Genomic DNA, 21,639 nt, shown 5'->3' on the forward strand with positions numbered 1-21,639 from the left:
GAGGCGGCACAGCCCACTGTGGGCTGGGTCCTGGCACATCAATTCACAGCCGAGAATAACCCAACAGACATGCCCGCAGACTGACCAATCGGATGAGGCATTTCCTCCACCGAGGTTGCCCTCCTGCCGCATGACTTTTCCAACAGTTGCTAGTGAAGGCTAGACCGAAAATCCCTAGCCTCTCCCGGAGGACTCACCTGTCGATGTGGGTTTGTGTGCACGCCCTAATGTGTTCCTTCAGCTCTTTTGCCCAAGTGCACACAGCTTGATGTTGTTTTTAGCTTCTTCCTCTTTTCTTACCCCACTGGAAGTCCCCAAATGTGCTGATTTAGAAACGAGTTCTCTGGCATTTCTGGCTTTGACTTGAAAGAATTTGCTTTAATACCACTTTGATAGTTGTTTTAGTTCTTAAGCTGTATTTTGTTTGGTTTGGTTTGGTTTTCCAAGACAGGGTTTTTCTGTGTCCTGGAGCTCACTTTGTAGACTAGGCTGGTCTCAAGATAAGAGATCTGCCTGCCTTTGACTCCTCCAAGTGCTGGGATTAAAGGTATGTGCCACCACACCAGGCATTGCTTAGCTTTTGTAAAATAATTTCTTACGAGAACTTTCTCTGTAGATTGCCTTAGTCTGCAATCTGCAGCCTCTGGGTCTTTGTATTGCTGTTGATACTTTAGCTTGTGTGATAACTGACACAAGCCCTAAGAGGACCCCATCCTTACCAGGCTGCAAACAGCAGAACCGTTGGAAACCAATTTCAGCGTGACAGCTGACTAGATAAAGAAAAAAGATTCGGTCAGGCTCTCATGCCTGGTTGTAAGTGTATTTACTTGGAGTAGCTGTTTGGCACAGGGCTTGGCTTTGTCACAGTGAAAGTGGGCATGGGTACTTTGGCGAGAGGAATTGCTGCAGACGGGAAATCTAAGAAAAGGTCTTTCCTGTAATGTGGCTACTGTGTGTCTCCAGCTCAGACAAGAGAGCAAGGAACATCTTCAAATGAAGCTTTCGAACTAGGAGGATGCATCTTAGTTTCCTCGAGCATCCTCCTTGGTTCTGAGCCTTGTCTGAGCAGAAGCAGCTCGGCACAAAATGACTCCAGTCGAGGGTCTACATTATGGCAGAGTAAAAATAGATCCTCATTTCATTAGACTGCTCATGTATTTAAGGGGGACGGGAAGGCTTGTTGCCATGGGAACAGACTCCTAGAGCAGGGTTTTTGTTTTTTTACTTAATCTCATGAGATTTGTGGAGTGGAGAGGTGTACTTATTTTCTAGACATTAGAAGCTATTGCCTTTAAAAGTGGAGCCTCTAGCTGCCATCTTTTCTGATCATGGCACTTACCTGTATTCATGATAAAATAATTGCAAAGTATGAAAAATAGAATCATGCAAATGATAGTTCCCAGAATTCTCATTGCTCATTATTTACTTGAGTTTGTACTTCATGATTTTTTATGGCATTATTGTTTCATTTAACATTTGTCATAGGTATTTTCATGTTATTAAATACCTTTTTAAAAACCATACTGTTGTGGTAGTGTGTCATCTTTTACATAACACAAAGTGTTGGACATTTGGGTTTTCAGTTTTCATCATTACAGACAATAAATAGTGCAGGGTAAATTTTTGTCCTCTTTTAGGCTGAGGAGTTATTCCCATGTTCAGCCCTGAGTAGTCATGGGCCCCTCTAAAGAAGTTGGGTGGCATCTCCTGGGTTGGAACCATTGGGGAGATGGTTTTGCTGTCGCAGCTGTCGTTGAAATGCTTCTCTGTGGTAGACATCTGTTGAGGCAAGAAGTGGAGAGCTGGGGAGTCCTGGCTGACCATAGGGGCTTTATGTGTCACATCACAGTGGGTTGGGCCAGCACATCATACTCTGCCTGTGTGGAGAGTATTGTCACACCATGATCAGCCCATTAGGTGTTCACAGTCTTCTTTCACTGTGAACGTGGATTAGAGGCCCTACATTGCTAGAAAGGGAATGATAATTACTATAGTTTTTATTTTTCGAGCAAGGGTTTTCCTAAACTGTAAACGGAGACAAAAGACTGTATCTATGTGTGTGCATATCAGATGCACAATGTCTGGCAGTATCTCTGTGCCCACCACACAGTGTTGTTTTGCTACTGTGTGTTCAGATCACATTCTTCTTTTGGTTTGTAACAGTCCCCTTCACACTGCTGGCTCAGATAGTTGGAGACCTGTGACATTCTAGGAAACTGAGAGGTAAATCTTGTGGCTGCTTTGTGGTAATTGCTTCTTTGTACTATTTCATTTGTGTGCTCCTGGCTTCTGTGTCACAGGAAAGCTGGGACCAGTGACGAAGCTGACCCCTTGCCCTCTGTAGGAGGTTTCCGTGTGACACATCATCCATTTGGGGGAAATGTAGCAAGGGGTGTGAAGCTGGAGGCTGAAATAGCAGTCCTTTAGCCCTTTCGTGGGACAGGAGTAAATATTTAGGCACTATTCTAGTGAAATTAATAATAGCCTTATAGCAGTTCTAGAGGCTCTCTTTGTCCCCACTGGAACAGGTTTGCTTCATTGAAGAACCTTACTTTGTCTCTTCAGAAGCTGTGATTATTTTTCTAGAGACCTACCCTGGTCTCTGCATACAGGTCCCTGTGCAGATCTCTCTCTGCAGAGCTGACATCTTTGGCCTATTCATGCCAAATCTTTCCATGTATATATCTCATACCTGCTTTTGGTATGCCTGGCTTTAAAACACCTTAATGGGCCTCCTTTCAGGCAGGGTTATTTCCGTGACTGACGGTCAGCATGCCAGTGGACTAGCCATTTGTACTTTGATCCCAGAATTAATTTCTATGCTGTGCTGTTTGTTTACAGATTAAAGCTGTCTAACTTGTTTAGATGTGGTTGTGATTTGGTAAATGGCACTACTCTTCCATGTGTCCTGGCTGCTGGGTCCTGAGACCCTTGTTCTTCTGGGCTTCCTTTTGAGGAAGTGGAGGAGTGTAGATGGAAAACCTGAGAATAGTCTTCACACTCAGTCTCGGATGCTCCATTTCCTAGCTGCACAATCATGTTATAGTAAAAAGAACACCTAAAGAGTGAGTAGTCGTTTAGTAACTACTGTTGATACATTTGGGTGTGTAAAGACAACTAATTCCAGTTCAACTGATGATCATTTCTCTAATGAGCTTGCACTCTCTGAGGCTCAGTTTCTCAACTGTGCTTGAACTAGGAAATCTCAAAGATTTTTCCAATTTTAGAATAATATATTTGTCTTAGTCAGCCTTGTGTCACTATAATAAGAATTCCAAAACACAGCAATGGTGACACACGCCTTTAATCCCAGCACTCAGGAGGCAGAGGCAGGTGGATCTCTGAGTTTGAGGCCAGCCTGGTCTACAGAGTGAGTTTCAGGACAGCCAGGGCTACACAGAGAAACCCTATTTCAAGAAGGGGGGGGGAAGAAAAGAAAATCCCAAGACAGTTAATTATAAAGAGAAAGGTTTAGGGTGGTGGGGGTACTGTTAAGAGCACTATCTGGCTGGGCGTTGGTGGCGCACACCTTTAATCCTAGCACTTGGGAGGCAGAGGCAGGCGGATCTCTGTGAGTTCGAGGCCAGCCTGATCTACAGAGCTAGTTCCAGGACAGCCTCCAAAACAATACAGAGAAACCCTGTCTCAGAAAACCAAAATAAAGAGAGCACTGTCTGTTTTTGTATGGCCACAGGTTCAGTTCTCAGCACCCACAAGGCAGCTTACACCCAACCATCCGTAACTCCAGTTCCAGGGAATCTGACATTCTCTTCTGGCACCCAGGGACACCAGGTGTGCACATGGTGCATATACATGTATGCATGCGAAATTCACATACACATAAAATAAGTCTAAAATGCTTTTTTTAAAAAAAGATTTTATTATGTATACAATGTTCTGCCTGCATGTATGCCTGCCCACCAGAAGAGGGCACCAGATCTCATTCTAGATGGTTGTGAGCCACCATGTGATTACTAGGAATTGAACTCAGGACCTCTGGAAGAGCAGCCAGTGCTCTTAACCTCTGAGCCATCTCTCCAGCCCCCTAAAATACTTTTGTAAACAGAGAAAAACTTTGTTTCGGCTTGTGGTTCTGGAGGATCCCTCCAGGACAAAGGCAGTAAGTATATCATGGCTGGAGTATGTGGTTTGGCCAAACTAAGAAGCAACAAAGAGGATGAGACTGGTCTCACAACCCCCTCTGAGAGCAGATACCCAGTGATTTGAAGACTTCCCACAAGGCCCCACAAGTGCTACACCATCCCCCAGGAGTGCTACCATGGGACCAATCTGTTGACATAGGGGCCTGTAGAGCACCCATCCAAGCTACAATCTACTCTAAATGCCTGTCTGTCACAGAACAAGAGGAAACTGATCTGCAAAATTGGTGTGGTTTTTTTTTTTCTATCTTGCCTGTTTCAAATTGAAGGTTTGAGACTGATTCCTCTAGAGCAGCATGTTGACCTCCGTGCTATTGACATTTTGGTAATTCCTTGTGGGGATTGCCCCATGTATTTTGGGCATTTATCAGCATTCCTTGGCCTCTAGATGCCTAGCATGTTTCCACCTCCTACCAGCTGTGGCAGCCAAAAATTTCCAAAGACATCTCCTTAAAGTAGAGATTGCTTTGATTGGGAACCATAGGCCTGGAGGGACAAGAGAGGGATTCTTTGGATGTAGGTGGGGTTACTGTCTGTTTTCATGTTGTTTCTCTACTGCCTCTCACCTGCTTTATCAGCAAATGTGTAGTCAGTAGAGGGACTCTGATGATAATTCCAAGTTTTGAAATACCAGTGCAGCTGGCTGGCTTTGAAGTGATTATGTAGCTATTAGCTTAGTCGTCCTTCCCTGCTCACCTGCTTACCTCAGTCTGCTGTTAGTGACTGCGTGAGGTAGTGGCTGCCATGCAGGAGAGCCTTTCCGTGCAGAGACTATCAAGTCAGCAATGTGAGCCATGGGTCAGGACTGGGTCCTGTGTGAGAATCCAGTGCTATGACAGTTAGCCCTGTGGCTACCCAGGCAAGAAATTACCTTGTCATCATTGGGTAAAGGGAGAGAAATCTGTCCTATGGCTAGAAGATGCAGAACAACTCATGCGTTAGTTTCCATATCATTTTTCCTCCAAAAATGTGTACCCCTCTCCCAGTGGGTATACTCTCTTTGCATTGTCAGTTTTTTTCAGTTTTTTCTTTTCTTTTTGAGATTATAATATGATGACATTATTTCTTCCTTCCCCTCCCTCCCTCCATTCCTTCCCCTATGATCCTCCTTGCTCTTTCAAATACTTGACCTCTTTATTTGTTGTCATTACATGTATATACACACATACACAGACACTGAGCTCATACACACACACACACACACACACACACACACACACACACACACACTCCTAAACACAACCTGCTTAGTTTGTATAGTGTTATTTATACGTATATTTTCAGGGCTGACCCCCCTGCCCCCAACATGCTTTTGCCTCCTGAGTTCAGAAGTTAAAGGCATGCATCATCATGCCCAGTGTTTAGTGTGTGTGTGTTAAGGACATGAGTAGATTATTTTTTAATAAACTATTAAATATTAAAGTAATTCATCACCAAGTTATTACAGTAAGGACATTTTAACCTGAAGTAACCTATAAATCACCAAGAACTGAATGTCCCCAGAAGGGACAACAGTGATTCGTGACAAACCAAGTTAGCTTCATGACTTGAAGTGAGGTCATGAGTACTAGGAACATAGCTTAATTATGATGTTGGTTTGAAATATCAGAAATGTGTTCGAATCTGCTGCACCTGTCTAGCTGTTAAGCAACACTTTGCAAGAACCAACTCCACCGGTCTGCTGCTATTCCTTGAAAATAATGATTGAAACATAATGGATTTCCAGAAGTATTGATCTCAGGAGGTCAAACGTTCATACTTGTTAACATTTACTATAAAAAGTCAGTTTAGGGATAACATTGAATTTGTTCCCACGGACTCTTTAAATTCAGTCTTCACTGGCTCGGGTTCAGAGTGGTGCATTGTAAGGGGGGCTGTGTTCTGTGGGCATCCTGGCAGGGATTCTGTGTGTGTCTTCACAAGGATGCGCTGGGATCCCAGTACCATGATTCTGACACTTGAGCCTGTGTTAAGTCCCTGTCCTGGGGTTCTGGCAGGCTCTGCTTCTAGTCCAGCTGAGCCTTCATTGGAGTAATTGCCCACATGGAGCCTTCAAGCCAAACAATCGTTTGTACTGAGATAGCCTCGCTGCTTGGCTCCTCACAAAGTAACCTCCTTCCTGCCCTCATGAAAGCAGCTATTTTTTGTCTTCCCCTGCCCCCTTGCAGAGAAGCATGTCTCAGCCACCAGTCTACTAACTTATTCACCAATGCTTTAAGCAGGTCTTTGTATAGTGGGAATTAGCTAGAGTCAAACTACCACGGGCTGACGGGGGGAGGAGGGTCCCCCAAACATTATCTGACATTCTATGCGGCACGTTTAAATGAACTTGGTGTCATTCCTCTATAAAAAGTCATTTTCACAAAAATATTCCTACTAGGTTTTCATTTATTATTTTTATATGCTTTTTTAAACATATATTTTAAAATGTGTATGATTATTTTGCATGAGTGTATGTAAGTGTACTGCATGTATACCTAATGTCCTCAGAAGCCAGAAGAGGGTGCTGGATCCCCCAGAACTGAGCCTAGTTGGCTCATATATTGAATTTTTTCCCAGCATGCTTTGTTGTTGTTGTTCAGTTCCTACACTTTTTGCTTCTCTTCTGAGGCTTCTTAGGTATTGTAGTTCATCCTGTCCTGAGGGTAGCTGTCTCCAGCTCACCATTCATTAGTACCCTTGAAAGTTCTTCACTCCTATCTTGTTGTTGTTGACCTAGAACTCACAGTCTCCTGCCTTAGCCTCCTGAGAACTGGGATTTTAAGAATAGAAATCCATGTCCAGCTCTTTCATTAAATTTTACCATATTCACTGGGCATGATAACACACACCTTTGATCGCAGCAGTGAGGAGGCGGAGGCAGAGGCAGAGGCAGGCAGATCTCTGTGAGTTCCAGGACAGCCAGTGCTACATAGAAACTGTCTCAAAATGAAACAAAATCAAAATCAAAATTGACGATACTTAGTGGTTTCTAAGTTTAGAGGGCTGGTCTCTACTGGAAGTAGCTTTTGGCTTCCGTGGTTGGGCAATTCATCCAGTCTTCCTGACTTCACAAGATTCTTCAACACAGGCAGGAAATCGTTTGACCAGCTTTTTTCTCTTCCCTTAAAATATGCCTGTTCTTTATTTTAAAAAAATCATAGCAGCACATGCCAGAATTTCCTAGGGAAATGCTAAGAGACTTGGGCTTATCCCAAAGTTTCAGATAGCACTACCACAGCCATGCACGGCCACCCAGCTAGAGACTGTTCTTTTCCTTAGGTGCTGGAGGTTAAGCCCAAGGCCTTAATTATTTAATTATTTAAAGTAAGGCATTATTATTATCTTTTTTTTTTTTTTCAAGACAGGGTTTCTCTGTGGCTTTGGAGGCTGTCCTGCAACTAACTCTTGTAGACCAGGCTGGTCTCGAACTCACAGTGACATAAAATATCTTAAGCATATGTAAAAACATACATACATACATACATACATACATACATACATACATATGATAAAGATAACTTTACATTTGTGTGCAAAAACATTGTAATCAGGAAGAGGAGCCTACACGAAAAACCAAAAAGAAGCTCTGCTCTTTCTTCTCTGCTAGAATCTTCTAGCCTCCACCTTTGTCTTGCATATTTTATGTAAATCTAGAGCAACCCTGGGAGATGGAGGTGGTCTGGACAGATGACTGAAACCTAGCTAGAGCAAGCCCTCTCTAGCAGTCTGTGCCGTCTAACAATAGAACCTGCTACCTTTTGAAATGGTCCCTAACTCACTAGTCACCCCAGAGTCTTCGATTACCTAAAGAGGTGGCTCTCAACCTTCCTAATGCTGCAACCCTTTAGTACAGCTCCTTATAATGTGGTAACCCCCAACCATAAAGTTACTTTTTATTGCTGCTTCATAACTGTAGTTTTGCTACTGTTATGAGTTGTAAACATCTGTATGCAAGATATCTGATATGCTACTCCTGTGAAAGTGTTGTTCAACTCCCAGAGGTGCTACAACCCACAGGTTAAAACTGCTAACCTGAAAGGTCTCCTGCTGGGGTCATTGAGGTCCAAGGATATTTGTACCTCTGATTTTTTTTAATGATTTATAAATTACTTTTATGTGCACTGTTGTTTTGCCTACATGTATGTATGTATGTACCTATGAAGACTGTCATGTGGGTGATGGGAATTAATTGAACCTTGGTCTTCTGGAAAAGCAGCCACTGCTCTTAGTTGCAGAGCCGTCTCTCCAGCCCCTGTACCTCTGACTTTGGTTTAGTTTAGTTTTTGTTTTTTTGTTTTTCGAGACAGGGTTTCTCTGTATTGTTTTGGAAGCTGTCCTGGAACTAGCTCTGTAGACCAGGCTGGCCTCAAATTCACAGAGATCTGCCTGTCTCTGCCTCTGCCTCTGCCTCCTGAGTGCTGGGATTAAAGGCGTGCGCCACCAACGCCCGGTTTTTTGTTTGTTTGTCTTGTTTTGTTTTGTTTTTTGTTTTTTTGAGAGATAGGGTTTCTCTGTGTAGCTCTAGCTGCCCTGGAACTTTCTTTATAGACCAGGCTGGCCTCGAACTCCCAGAGATCTCCTATCTCTGCCTCCCAAGTGCTGGAATTAAAGGTGTGTGCCCAGCTATACCTCTGACTTTTTAACTCTTTAGTGTAGTACTCTCCTTCACCTCTTAAGTGACCTGAGAAGTGTTTCTGTTTTCTTTGTCTCAGACATTTGGGAAGTTTCACTTCTATTCTCTTCTTGACTTTGTACATGTGGGCTGTGTCCCTGTATGACAGACAGAAACAGCACTCTGTAAGACAGCCCAGAAGCGACAAGTGGGTTCTCTTCAGAGCACTCTGAGAGCAGATCTTGATTGAGCAAGTCCTGTTTTAGTCTCGTGTTCCTCAAATTGTTGTGTTTACAGAAGTTACTGCTTATTTTGGTATAGGGAACTGGATGGATGCTTTTTTGAGTAAATAAAAACAGGCTGGTAAACATACCTCTTGCAGCCCTTCTTAATTTCCCATATCAACCATTAATCAAGAAAATGTCCCATAAACTTACCTACAGGCCAATAGGGCATTTCCTCCATTAAGAGTCCTTCTTCCTAGATATATCTAGGTTTGTGTCAAGTTGACAAAAACCAGCCAGGACATTACCACATTTATAAACCAGTTTTCAGTGCCAGTTTCAGGCTCATGAACTGAATTTGACTGTTTTAGTTTCATTAACATCTAATATGTTTATAAATTGATTATTTCATTTGGCATTTTAATTTCATTTGACATGTACTTGTCTTGTACAGACACACACTCACATACACACATACGCACACACACACACATATGCACACACACACATACTTATGCACACAAGCCATGGCATGCAGATGGAAATAGAAAACCACTTGCAGAAGTTAGTTCTCTCCTGTCATGTGGGTTCCTCATCAAACTTAGCAACAAATGCCTTTACTTGCTGAGCTATTTTATTTTACATCCTCCTTGGGCATTTGTAAAGCCACTAATGGTAGTCAAGAAGCATGAAGCTAATGTTAGTCTGAATGGATTGTGAACTACCTAGGAGATTAGTAAGGTTTAGAGAAGACTAACCACAGAGGGGAGATCTGCATTTGTGTAGCACTGCCTGGTGGTAGGCTGTGGGCTCAGATAGAGTGGGGCCTGTCTGGTGTAGTCAGGCATTCCCTCTCTGCCTCCTAATCGCCATGCTCTGCTGTTCCCTCCTCAGCATGAAGGGCTAAGGCATGACACTGTGAGTCCAAATACACCTTTCTTCCCTGAGTTGTTACACTCAAACGGTACCATGGTGACTAAACATAGGAAAGGACCTAAAACACAGTCACCTACAGTGCTGGGAATATGTCTCAGTGGTAGAGTGTTGACTTAGTTGACTTAGTTGGCTCAAGCTGCACTTACCACAGAAAAAGGTCACCTGCAGGTCATCCCCGAAACTGTAGCAGTAGAAAGGATGTGAAGCCTCACTGTTCACCTGCTCCCTGATTTTGCCACACAAGCTCATTCTCTGCCATTCCCAGAAACTGATGATCTAGCCTCTGCCCCTGGTGGGACTTCACTGTTTCTGGATGCATGGGATTTGTTTTCACCTTGGTTGTTAGAATTTCCTCCCCAGAGCCACCATCTATGCATGGGTGAAGTTCTACCTTTGATGCCTCATCACTTAGCTCGTCCGCCTCCTGTGAGTCCTCAGCGTGTTGGACACTATTCCATCCTTCACTGAGCAAGGCAGAAAAACAGGCTAGATAAATGAAAAAGAAAAAAGAAAGATAAGAATTTTGTAGTCTCATTTCCCAGAAATAAGTTTTAATCAGTGTGTAGTTTAGACCCCTTTTCTGGATAGCCATATAGACTTATCTTTAAGCAATGTTAGAATGGGTCATGCATACTGTTTTAGTACTTAATTTTAAAAGTCAATATATCGATGAGTGGTGGTGGCTCAGGCCTTTAGCCTCAGTACACAGGAGGCAGAGACAGGCAGATCTCTGTTCGAGGCCAGCACCAGCCTGGTCTACAGAGCAAGCTCCAGGACAGCCAAGGCTACACAGGGGAACCTTGTATCAAAAAATGAAAACAAAACAAAACAAAAAAATCAATATATCGCCGGGCAGTGGTGGTGCATGCCTTTAATCCCAGCACTTGGGAGGCAGAGGCAGGTGGATCTCTGAGTTTGAGGCCAGGCTGGACCGACAGCCTCCAAAACAATACAGAGAAACCCTGTCTCATAAAACCAAAAAAAAAGAAAAAAAATCAATATATCATGGAAGTATTTCTCTTTTTTTCTATTTGAGATGGGGACAAATGTAGCTTTGGTCTTGAATTATATAGGATCAGGCTGTAGGCAGATTTTTCTGTCCTGCCAGCCAACTCCCAAATAACCATGCAGAGACTTCTTATTAATTGTAAATGCTCAGCTGATAGCTTAGGCTTGTTACAGACTAGCCCTTACAATTTAAATTAACCTGTTTTATCAGTCTACATGTTGCCACATGACCTGTGGCAGTTACCTGTGCTTTTGCCTGTGGCATTTACCTGTGGCAATACCATGACCTGTCTTGCTCCCTCTCCATCTGGCTGGAGACTCTGTCTTTCTTCCCAGCATCCTCTGTGTCTGGCTGACCTGCCTATACCTCCTGCCTAGCTAATGGCCATTTGGCTTATTATTAAACAAGTGAAAGCAACACATCTTCACAGTGTACAAAAAGATTGCTCCACAATATCAGACTGGCCTTGACTTTCCAGAGATCTCCATACCTCTGTCTACCAAGCACTGGGATTAAAAGTGTGCAACACCAAGCCCAGTAGAACAGAACTATTTCTGTTTAAGTGGACAGCTAAAAACTTCATAACTCCTTTATATAGTCTTACAATGTATTTTTTTAGTTTTTAGAAATCAACATTAAGCCAGGTGTAGTGGCTCATGTCTGTAGTCCTAGTACTTAAGAGTTGAGACACAAGTGACCTGTGAGTACCAGGCCAATCTGGGCTAGATTGTGAGACCATTTAAAAATATATATACATATATATTATATTATATATACATGTACATTTTTTTTGAGAATGGGTCTCACTCTGTAACCCAGACTGGCCTAGAACTCAGTGTCCGGGATAACAGGAGTGAATGTGCCAGCATGCTGACAATAATAAACATTTTTAACATACTCATGTATCTGACCTGCTTTTCCCTTGATGCATTTCTACAGGTAACGGGAGAGGGGCGTAAAGGATTTGCTAACTTTTAAATGAGTTTTAAATAAATTCTGTCTATCTTGACAATAACAAAAGAGTAATAAATTAAAAAGCCCTTGGAGAGTATTGAGAATTTTGTTCTTTTTAAAGGTTTATTTTTAATTCTCTCTCTCTCTCTCTCTCTCTCTCTCTCTCTCCCTCTGTGTGTGTGTGTGTATGTTATGTTTTTCATGTGCAAATGAAATTCACTCCAATTTACTTTTACCTTTGTGTATGAAATATCATGGAAGGCTTATAGTCAGAAGTCTCATTGGTATAAGCTTGTATTTTAGAGAGATTATTCTTCTGGTCTGGGTCTGGGGCCCAATTAGTTATTGGTCTGGTGGTGTAGCTTAGAGATAGAGCGCATGCCTGGCTTGTCTAAGATGCTAGGTTCAATGCCTAGGACTGCAAAAGAAAGACACTTCTTCCTTTGTATCCCCAGGACCCAGGGCCTAGGGAGTCAATAAATAATGCTGAGAGAATGAGTGCTTGCGGGGTGAGGAGGTCTAGGTAGAAATGGAGCGATTCTGGGATGTAGTGGGTGGAGTGCTTGCCTAGCAGTTCCAAAGGCCTGCATGTGATGTATAGCACCACATGACACCAGGTGTGGTGGCATACCTGTGATCCCAGCACTTGGGAAGCATTCTAAATCACACAGTGAGTTTTAAACTATTTTGGGTGACAGACAGCTGTCTTTAAAAAGTGGGAGGAACTGGAGAAATGACTTGGTTAAGAGCACTCACTGCTTCTGCAGAGGACGGAGGCTCAGTTTCCAGCACCCACATGGTGAATCACAGGGAATAATAAGGCACCCTGTCTGGCCTCCAAAGGCACCAAGTACACATACAGTACACTCAAATACATGTAGGCAAAACACTCATACTCATAAAAGGAAAATAAATAAATAATTTTTAAAAAGATTGACAGATCCTGGTGGTTTCAGGGAACACTGGACAGGGGATGAAGATTCTCGATCCTCTCTTACTTGTTAACCTTGGCAACTCTGGTGGACATTCATAGTGGAATTTGAGTGGGACATTGTGTACATGCTTTCCATTTCACACATGGAGACACCAGCCCGAAGGTATCAACGCATACAGTTAGTATAAGCCCAGAGTTTTCCCAACTAGGCAGACACTTCTGCTCTTGGATTTTCTAGTTGACCAACCCAACCTACATGCTTCCTTCATTTTCATGTATTTTCATCACAGAGTGGCTCCATGTCAATGTTGAATACTGTTCAGTAATCCTGAGTCTGTCCTGTAGTCCCTGCTACATGTGCCCTTGTTCTTGTGCTCATGGTCACTGTCTGCTTAGATCACTTGTTACTCCCTTTGCTTTCAGAATTGTTGAGAATATTACTTCACATTACCTCTTTCCACGCTTAATTTCAGGGGGGTGTCTTTGTATTACCTGCTTGCCATGGGTTACCAGACGGAAGTAGGCTGGCCTTGCAGTGGTGCTGTCAAAAACTTGGGCCTTTGTGTTTGAGTGGGAGCATGTATTAGCATGGGAACAAGGATTCAGCCAGTGGTGATATATTTCAGACGATTTTGAAGGAAATAAAGTTGTTTAAATTTTCATGTTTCTTGGAACACTGAACAGAGTCCATTCCACTGTAGTAACAAATTTTGTGTATCTTATAATTTAGTGTATATCATGAAACAATAAATTTTATTCAAAACTAAAGGGGATGGGGAAGCCCGGTGTAGTGGTACATGCTTATAATCCTAATGCTGCAGAAGCAGAGGAGGAAGGATTGCTAAGTGTAAGGCCAGCCTGGGCTAACAGCAAAACAAAATGCAAACCCCTAGCATTCTGTAGAATCAAACAGTGCTGGGACACACATGTGAGTCCATTGTGGCTCTTCAGTGGGAATGAATGGGAAATGTATTCTAGAATCCTCATTGTGTACCAGGTTCTTTTTTTTTTTTTTTTTTTTTGGTTTTATGAGACAGGGTTTCTCTGTATTGTTTTGGAGGCTGTTGGTCCAGCCCGGCCTCAAACTCACAAAGATCCGCCTGCTTCTGCCTCCTGAGTGCTGGGATTAAAGGCGTGTGCCACCACCGCCTGGCTCAGGTTCCTTTTTTTTTTTTTTTTCGAGACAGGGTTTCTCTGTAGCTTTGGAGGCTGTCCTGGAACTCACTTTGTAGACCAGGCTGGCCTCGAACTCACAGAGATCCGTCTGCCTCTGCCTCCTGAGTGCTGGGATTAAAGGTGTGTGCCACCACCGCCTGGCTCAGGTTCCTTTTTTTTTTTTTAAGTATTTATTTTATGTATATGCGTGCTCTGTGTTCATGCACACCAGAAGAAGGACTCAGATCTCATTACAGATGGTTGTGAGTCACCGTGTGGTTGCTGGGAATTGAACTCAGGACCTCTGGAAGAGTAGCCATTGCTCTTAACTGCTGAGCCATCTCTCCAGCCCCCTGTACCAAGTTCTTATGTGCAGTTGTTATTTATTGTTTCCCTGTGTTCTAGGCAATTGGCGATAGATGTTATTATATACATTTTATAAACGGGGAAACTGAGGCCTGGGAAGTATAAGTCACTGAAGGCCATATGTGTAGTCACTGATGGAGTTGCATTCAAACCTAAGTCTTTTCTGGCTCCACAAATTATACTTTTAATAACTACACAGTTTCCTCACATTTTCAGCCATATAAGTTGTGGGAAGGGAACCCAAAGTCTAGCATAGTAGGCAAGTGCTTTACCACTGAGCTCTACTCCTAGCCCAGAAGTAACTTTTGTCCTTCCCAATTTCACTGTCTTATGGATTATGCAATTGGTGACCAATAAGTCTAGTTGCTGAAAATTAAAAGAGAACTTAAGTTGTAGGGCAGTAGTTGAGCTTTTGCCTAGAATGTATGAGGTCATTGGTTCAGACTCAGGTTTGGGGAGGATGGGTGGGGGGAAGAGACTGAGTGAGGTAGGAATGAGAAGCCTCACTATTTCACTGGGAAAATGTGGGAGGGTGCGAGGGCAGGAGGGGAAGAGAAGGCTGTCATCTGGTTGCTTATTAAAAGATAGTTGCTGAGCCAGGCGTTGGTGGCGCACGCCTTTAATCCCAGCACTCGGGAGGCAGAGGCAGGCAGATCTCTGTGAGTTCGAGGCCAGGCTGGACCGACAGCCTCCAAAACAGAGAAACCCTGTCTCGTAAAACCAAAAAAAAAAAAAAAAAAAAAAAAAAAAAAGATAGTTGCTGTATTTCTGTTCTGGAATTGTGACTGCAAACTGCTTTCTCTGACTTAGACCCAGGAAGCAGATAGCCTAATATTCCACAGGTAATGTCTTTCCAAAACTTGTTATTACATTTACTTATTTACTGAGGGGGGGCACTGCATGTGTGTGGGGACCGGAGGGTAATTTGTGGGAGTGCAGTCTCTCCTTCCACTGTATGGATTCTGGGTTATTTAGGGCATCGGCCTCCGTGGCAAACACCGTCACCTGCTGAGCTATCTCAGCCGCTCCATCTTAACTGTCTTGATCTCGGAGACTCAGAATCTAGAACAAAGGAAAAATGTCAAAGAAACATGAAATAGTGATATTTGGTGCCATTACAAACGTTAAAGACCATATGGGAATTCTGAAAACTGTTCACAAAAACAGGAATTCAGTGCCGTGAGAAACCGTGCATTTTGCATCTGTATGACACCCACTACCAGAAACAAGTATATGAGTCAGTATGTCTGTTAGTCTGTTGAAGACTGTGCAGTTGACTCCGGACCTGGAGCGGCTGATGGATGATCTTTTAGAAGATAAACCTGAACCTGTCGGGAGAATAGCAATAACCTTTCAAGCAGAAAGCACTCCCTGGTGGTGATTAGGAGGATGTGCGCCTCCCGTGCTGTATTTTGCCATAATGAACTTTACCTGAATCAAAATGGTCTTTCTGGTAATAATTATGGATTCAGATTTCTGAGACTTCCCAGAACTTTAGCATTTGTTCTTTAAAATTGCTGTGAAAATTCACAGGCTGGACAACTGTCTGTTTCCAGCTCATCTTTGTAGAAAGTCAGTTGGTATTGGTGTCACCTCAACGCTTTATCAAAGCCTCTGATTTTGACACGGTGGCTAATTTATGCCATCCGTTTCTGAGGAATGATGGAGAGGGAACTGTGCCAGATTTTTCAATCAGTCTTTGGCAGTTGTCATATAAAAGTAGGTGATTTTTCTCATATAAAATTATGAGGAGTTTGGGGATTTTCCAAAGATATTATTAGGGTGAAGAGAACTGTCAGGGGATAAGAGATTCTGCAACAGCTTATTCAACTCACGTCCTTTGAACCAATACGCATTCAAGTAATGATATTCTTTGGCAATTCTGAATGTTGATAGTTCTGAAGTTGGGTAAAGCAGGGACATCAGGCCAGGGGAGAGGACCCTGTTAGGTTACTGTGGATGCATATTTCATAGGCCAGAGGAGAGGAGAGGACTACAGCGTTTCCAGTTTCAGCATGAGCCTGGTTGGCCTGCATTTTGTGTATCCTTTTTCCTAGGAGAAAGCTGAACCCAGGCCCCCCCACCTTCACAGTGTCTTCCACTGTTGGTGTAAGGTGCCAGGCTAGAGAGACTGTGACATGCCTTTCCACCACGCTTTTGGAGTTTTCATCATACAAGTAACAGAGTACAGTAATATGCATTTTAGTGCTCATTAGACACTGAAAACCTGTCCTGTGTCTGCACATTGCATAGTTCCATGTAGATTAGGTATCTGTAACTGGCAAGTCCTAGTCAGAAAATAGATCTGTGATTGCCAAGACCTGAGAGCTAAGGGTAGGTGGGGAGGGGGATGCAGAATGCCTCTAATAGGTTTGGGGTTTGAGCGATCAAACTGTTCTAGAATTAGAATAGTGGTCACTGCACAGTTCTGTGGTGCCCTTCGAACCATTTAAGCTGAAAATCAAATGTTGATCCATAGGAACGAATAAAGTCAATATAGAGGTAATTGCAGTAAAATCTCTCTCTTTTGATTTTAGCATAAATGTTGCTTGATAATCTAAATCATAGATGGGCTGGGGGGCATTATCATAATTTGTACTTGATTGTCCTGTCTCTGTCTTCACAGGGCCTCGATGGGCCTCCTGGAACATTGGCGTGTTTATCTGCATTCGGTGTGCTGGGATTCACAGGAATCTCGGGGTACATATATCCAGAGTAAAATCAGTGAACCTTGACCAGTGGACTCAAGAACAGATCCAGGTATGATCATAGCAGATGGCCAGCTTCTCCTATCCCTGAATATGAATAGTTCTAGGTGAACTCTAGCCTGGACATGAAGGTGAGAGGAAAGAAAGAGGGAAATTTAGTTGTCAAACACATTTGTCAAATTCTAATTTTTATTTTATTTATTTAGGACAGGGTCTTAAGTGTAGCCCTGGCTGGCCTGGAACTCAGAGATCTCCGTGTCTCTACCCCCTGGGTCCTGAAATTAAAAGCATGTGCCACCACACCCAGAAAATTGTTAGTTTTGTTGTTGTTTTGAGACAAGCAGGACTCTAACTCTTTCTCACTTACCCCAGCCTCCCAAGTCCTGAGGTTATAAGTATGTCTTTCTAGTTGATAAAACTACTACTCTTTCAAGATATCTGTGACCATCTAGGACTTTTGGCTTTTACAGATATAACATTTGTAGTTTTAGATGTAGGCAGTCATTTAAACAAAGGAACAAAACCACCTTCTGGTCTGAGGATATAGCTCAGTGAAGGAAGTTTGCTGGGTGTAAGAACAAAACCAAAAACCTTCTAAATCATAGACTACTCATTTTTCTTCCTTGTTCTAGAGATTGAACCAGGGCCTCACACATACTAGGCAGATACTCTCAGCTGTGCCTCTGAGCTATGCTTCCAGCCTTAGAGTAATGTTATATTGCTAAAATACATGTATAAATCTTGCATGCTGTTAGCTTGGTAGGCTCAGGGTAACAGATAAATTAATGTTGCCATATGGCCTGGGATCTATTCCCTGGTATAGCTTCGTTCTTTATTTTCTTCCTATATTGAAACACTTTATTGGAGTTTTGTTTTGGGGATAGGGGCATTAAGGGAGGAGGATTCAAAGAAAACCACTAGCTAAAAGTTAATGGTAGAAATCAGGTTTTGTTTTATTAGTGTCTGAAGAGGCTTTAGCAATGATCTGATTGTGTTTATAGACCACTGTAGGTCTAAATGGTGAGTGGCATTTTCCTTCTAGTTTCATTTCTGTTGCTGTGATAAAGCACCTTGACCAAAAGCAACATAAAGGAGTAAAGAACGGGTTATTTGGCTTATAACTCTCGGTTTTGAGCCACTATTTTCTCAGGTGATTCTATGTTGTATCAAGCTGATAGTTAAAACTAACCAGCACAGGGGGTCTATTTAAGGGCTTAATGAGAAATGCCTTATTTATTGATAATAGAACTAAAGTTAGCTGAAAGTATAAGTTTAGAAGGACTGAGGCTGTAGCTTAGTGGTAGAACATTTACTTACCATACACAAGGCCCTGAGTCCAATATCAGCACTGCCAAAAGAAACTTGTATTAAATTAGAATCATAGCACCCATTAGTGCTTGCCCTGTAGAAATTTGGTGGGTAGCTATGTAGCTTGGGTTTTCAAATGAATTGTTGCTGAATTATTTGTCTCTTATTAGACATATCTTTCAATTAAAAACAGCAACAACTATTCAGGGACTCAGAAACTAAGAGTACTGGCTGTTCTTCCAGAGGACCCAGGATTCTTTCTCAGCACCCACATAATGGCTCACAGCTATCTGTAATTCTAGTCCCAGGGGATCAGGTACTCTCTTCTGGCCTCCTTGGACACACACAGTGCACAGACATATATGCTAGAAAAACACCCATACACAGAAAGAAAAAAGAAAAATTGAAGTAACCTGTGGAGAGGGAAAAGCTGTGGCAACCAAATGTTGGGAAACTAGAGCCCACAAGTTTCCGTCTTGGTTCTGCCACTCTCTGGAGTTAGCTCTTGGTCTGCACAGTGGGAGACCTGAGGGAGACGAATGCACTCTGGTCTGACCTGCTCTTCATTCTCTTTCATTGCAGTGCATGCAAGAGATGGGGAATGGAAAGGCAAACCGACTCTACGAAGCCTACCTTCCTGAGACCTTCCGGCGGCCTCAGATAGACCCGTATCTTTTTTTGGAGTGCTAGCTGGGTGCAGTTTTGATGTTTGGGAAGAGCCAGGCGACCTTCAAGGGCTGTAATATGACTGGGCATCTCTGCATGGATTAGTCAAAGACTTTGGATTTTCTTTCTCCTTCAACCAAGGTAGAAAAGGCGCTTGTGTGCTGATGTTGGGATTGTCAGGTAGTGTCATGTAGGGAAAGCTCAGTAATTAGGGCTGCAGCGACTTTACTGTGAATTCTTCCATAGAGTGACAGCTCCAATAGTTTCTGAATCTCTGATACTATTGTTTGATGAAAAGAATAGTTTACTGTGCTCTGCTGAACTCTGGCAATCACCAAAACTGGCACTCATTTTTACTGCTTTTTAAAAATAGCTTGCATGAAAGCACTGACTATTTTTGACCAGTTTGTCAATATTGTTCTTCCTCCATTCCCTCAGCAGGGGCTGACAAACACAGAAAAAGCTCATTTGAAGGTGGTGTTTCTCAAGGGGAACTTTGCAGACTACCTCTTTAGTGTTTGACTTTGGTGGGTGTTGGTGGAGCCTGTTAGGTGACAGAGACTCATCAATCAGAAACTGGCAGCTGGGCCTAGGCTTGTTTTGAGGAGGCCTTTGACGTCTGTTGGTCCGGGGCTTAAAACAGATACCTACTGCTTTCCCTGGGTCCTACAGCAGCCACAGATGCCGCGCTCTCAGTGAAGGTTAATACAGCAGCCACAGATGCTGCGCTCTCAGTGAAGGTTAATCCTCCTTGCCACTGTCATCAGTCCAAAGGTACATCAGGAAATGGTGACCGCCTGCAGTAACCTTGAAGGAATGAATGATTTCAAGGTTTTGGTCAGGGAAGCTGCATATGAAGAGGCAGGAGTCCTGTGGGGAAACCAGGCAGGAAGGAAAGAGGAGAGCATTGCCATGGGACAAACTCATCTTTCACATTCCCACTGTCACTTGTGATTTGTTCTTAATAAGCATTTGCAGAGCTGTTGAAGGATTTATTCGAGATAAATATGAGAAGAAGAAATATATGGACCGAAGTCTGGACATCAACGCCCTTAGGGTTAGTTGTAAATCTTTCATTTTGTTTATACTAGTAGTTTACTTTTTAATCAGGCCGGGAAGAATTCGAAAGACTTTCACTTAATAACCGAATACCAGTGAAGCAGCAAAGTGGTCCCAAAGGGTCAGTTAATAAATGTAAAAGTAGCAGTGCACATTTTTAATCCCAGCGGAGGCAGGCAATCTCTGTGAATTTGTGTAACATGAATAAATAAATGACCCACAAACTGATATTGGGGTTTAAACTTCAAGCTGAATATCAGAAAAGCAAAGCAGTTGGCCACCGGCTTCGTATCTCTACCTCAGGCTGAATGGGCTGATCCTGTCTCCATGAGCTTTCACCAAGCCTCAGACTGTAACCTCTCCCTCACCGTGGCTGGAGAATGAATGCCTCACACTGACTACTTGCTCCTGTCTTTTATAATCCTCTAGTGCTGGGATTAAAGCTGTGAGCTATGATTCTCCTTTAGACTGATTCACTCCTGTGTAGATTTGGGTGACCTTGGACTCACAGAGATCCATCTACCTCTTATTCCTGAGTCCTAGGAGTACAGGTGTGTACCACCACCTCCTAGCTTGTGGCTGCTGGGATTAAAGGTGTGTGTATCGCCACTGCCTAATCTCTGTAGTTTGTGGCTGATTTTGCTTTTCTGAATCCTCAGTCAAGCTTTAATAAGTCATAAATAATACATCACTACAAATTTGAGGCCAGCCTGGTCAGTGCTCATTCCCCATACCTTTTGGCTGAATTGCTGTATCAGGATCTTAGGGACCTCTTGATGTCCTGCTTGCATTTGGATTGTAGCTCCTAAAACATTAACTGTGCTAACACTAAGACATGACTGTCCTATTAAATCACTTTAGAAAGAGAAGGACGATAAGTGGAAACGAGGGAGTGAACCCGTTCCAGAGAAAAAGATGGAACCTGTTGTTTTTGAGAAAGTAAAAATGGTAAGTGGGGAGCCTGTCCTCGTGTGTGGTCTCGTGTTCACATATCTGGAGAAGGGGAGGGACGGTCTGAAGCTTACTGCACTGTTGCACTTGGGACTAAAGGCCCACATGACGCACAGATCACCTGCTGCTTGCCCTGTGCCTGGTGCTGTCCAATGTGCTCTGTGGCCCCCTCTCATTCTCTCTAGCACCCCACTTTCTTCTCTTTCCCAACCCCTCATTTTTTTTGGAGAGGTCTTACTGTGTAGACCAGGCTGGCCTTGAACTCACAGAGGCCTGCTGTCACATCCAAGATCAGTGTGTGCCACACTGCATCCAGAGAAGAGCCAGATGGAAGCCTGGGACTGTGTCTTCCCCTTTTGAGCAAGGCGCATGCTCCCTGCCAACGTGCGATGGCAATGTGATGTCTTGTAAGCAGATGTTCCCTCTGTGTTAGTCTTACCTCCTTTCCCTGCTGCAGCGTGAAGCAGCCCAGAAGTGAGGTCACACCCACCTCTTCCCCAGAGGACACTGGCTGTGTAGCAGATCCTCTGAGAAAGATGGCCAATTACTTTTTATTTTTTAAATACTTGTTTGTTTTTATCTTATGTATATGAATGTTTACCTGGTGCCTGAGGA

The 21,639-nt window shown here is 43.1% G+C and overlaps 1 protein-coding gene across 3 annotated transcripts in view; it reads left to right on the forward strand.

The window, feature by feature from the left end:
* The window catches only part of Smap2 (small ArfGAP2), a 43,329-nt gene that overhangs the window by 12,508 nt on the left and 9,182 nt on the right, over positions 1 to 21,639 (forward strand). For 2 of the 3 annotated variants that reach the window (XM_005083829.4, XM_040756732.1), the window contains 4 exons: positions 16,959 to 17,092; positions 18,931 to 19,016; positions 19,993 to 20,071; positions 20,935 to 21,021. In XM_005083829.4, coding sequence (XP_005083886.1) covers positions 16,959 to 17,092; positions 18,931 to 19,016; positions 19,993 to 20,071; positions 20,935 to 21,021 — 386 coding nt within the window. Of the gene's footprint in view, positions 1 to 16,756; positions 16,835 to 16,958; positions 17,093 to 18,930; positions 19,017 to 19,992; positions 20,072 to 20,934; positions 21,022 to 21,639 lie in introns of those variants that run through there. The other variant, XM_040756733.1, reaches the window with a different exon arrangement.

This window comes from Mesocricetus auratus, unplaced genomic scaffold (assembly GCF_017639785.1).
Source record: "Mesocricetus auratus isolate SY011 unplaced genomic scaffold, BCM_Maur_2.0 Super-Scaffold_100014, whole genome shotgun sequence".
Classification (NCBI taxonomy): Eukaryota; Metazoa; Chordata; class Mammalia; order Rodentia; family Cricetidae; genus Mesocricetus; species Mesocricetus auratus.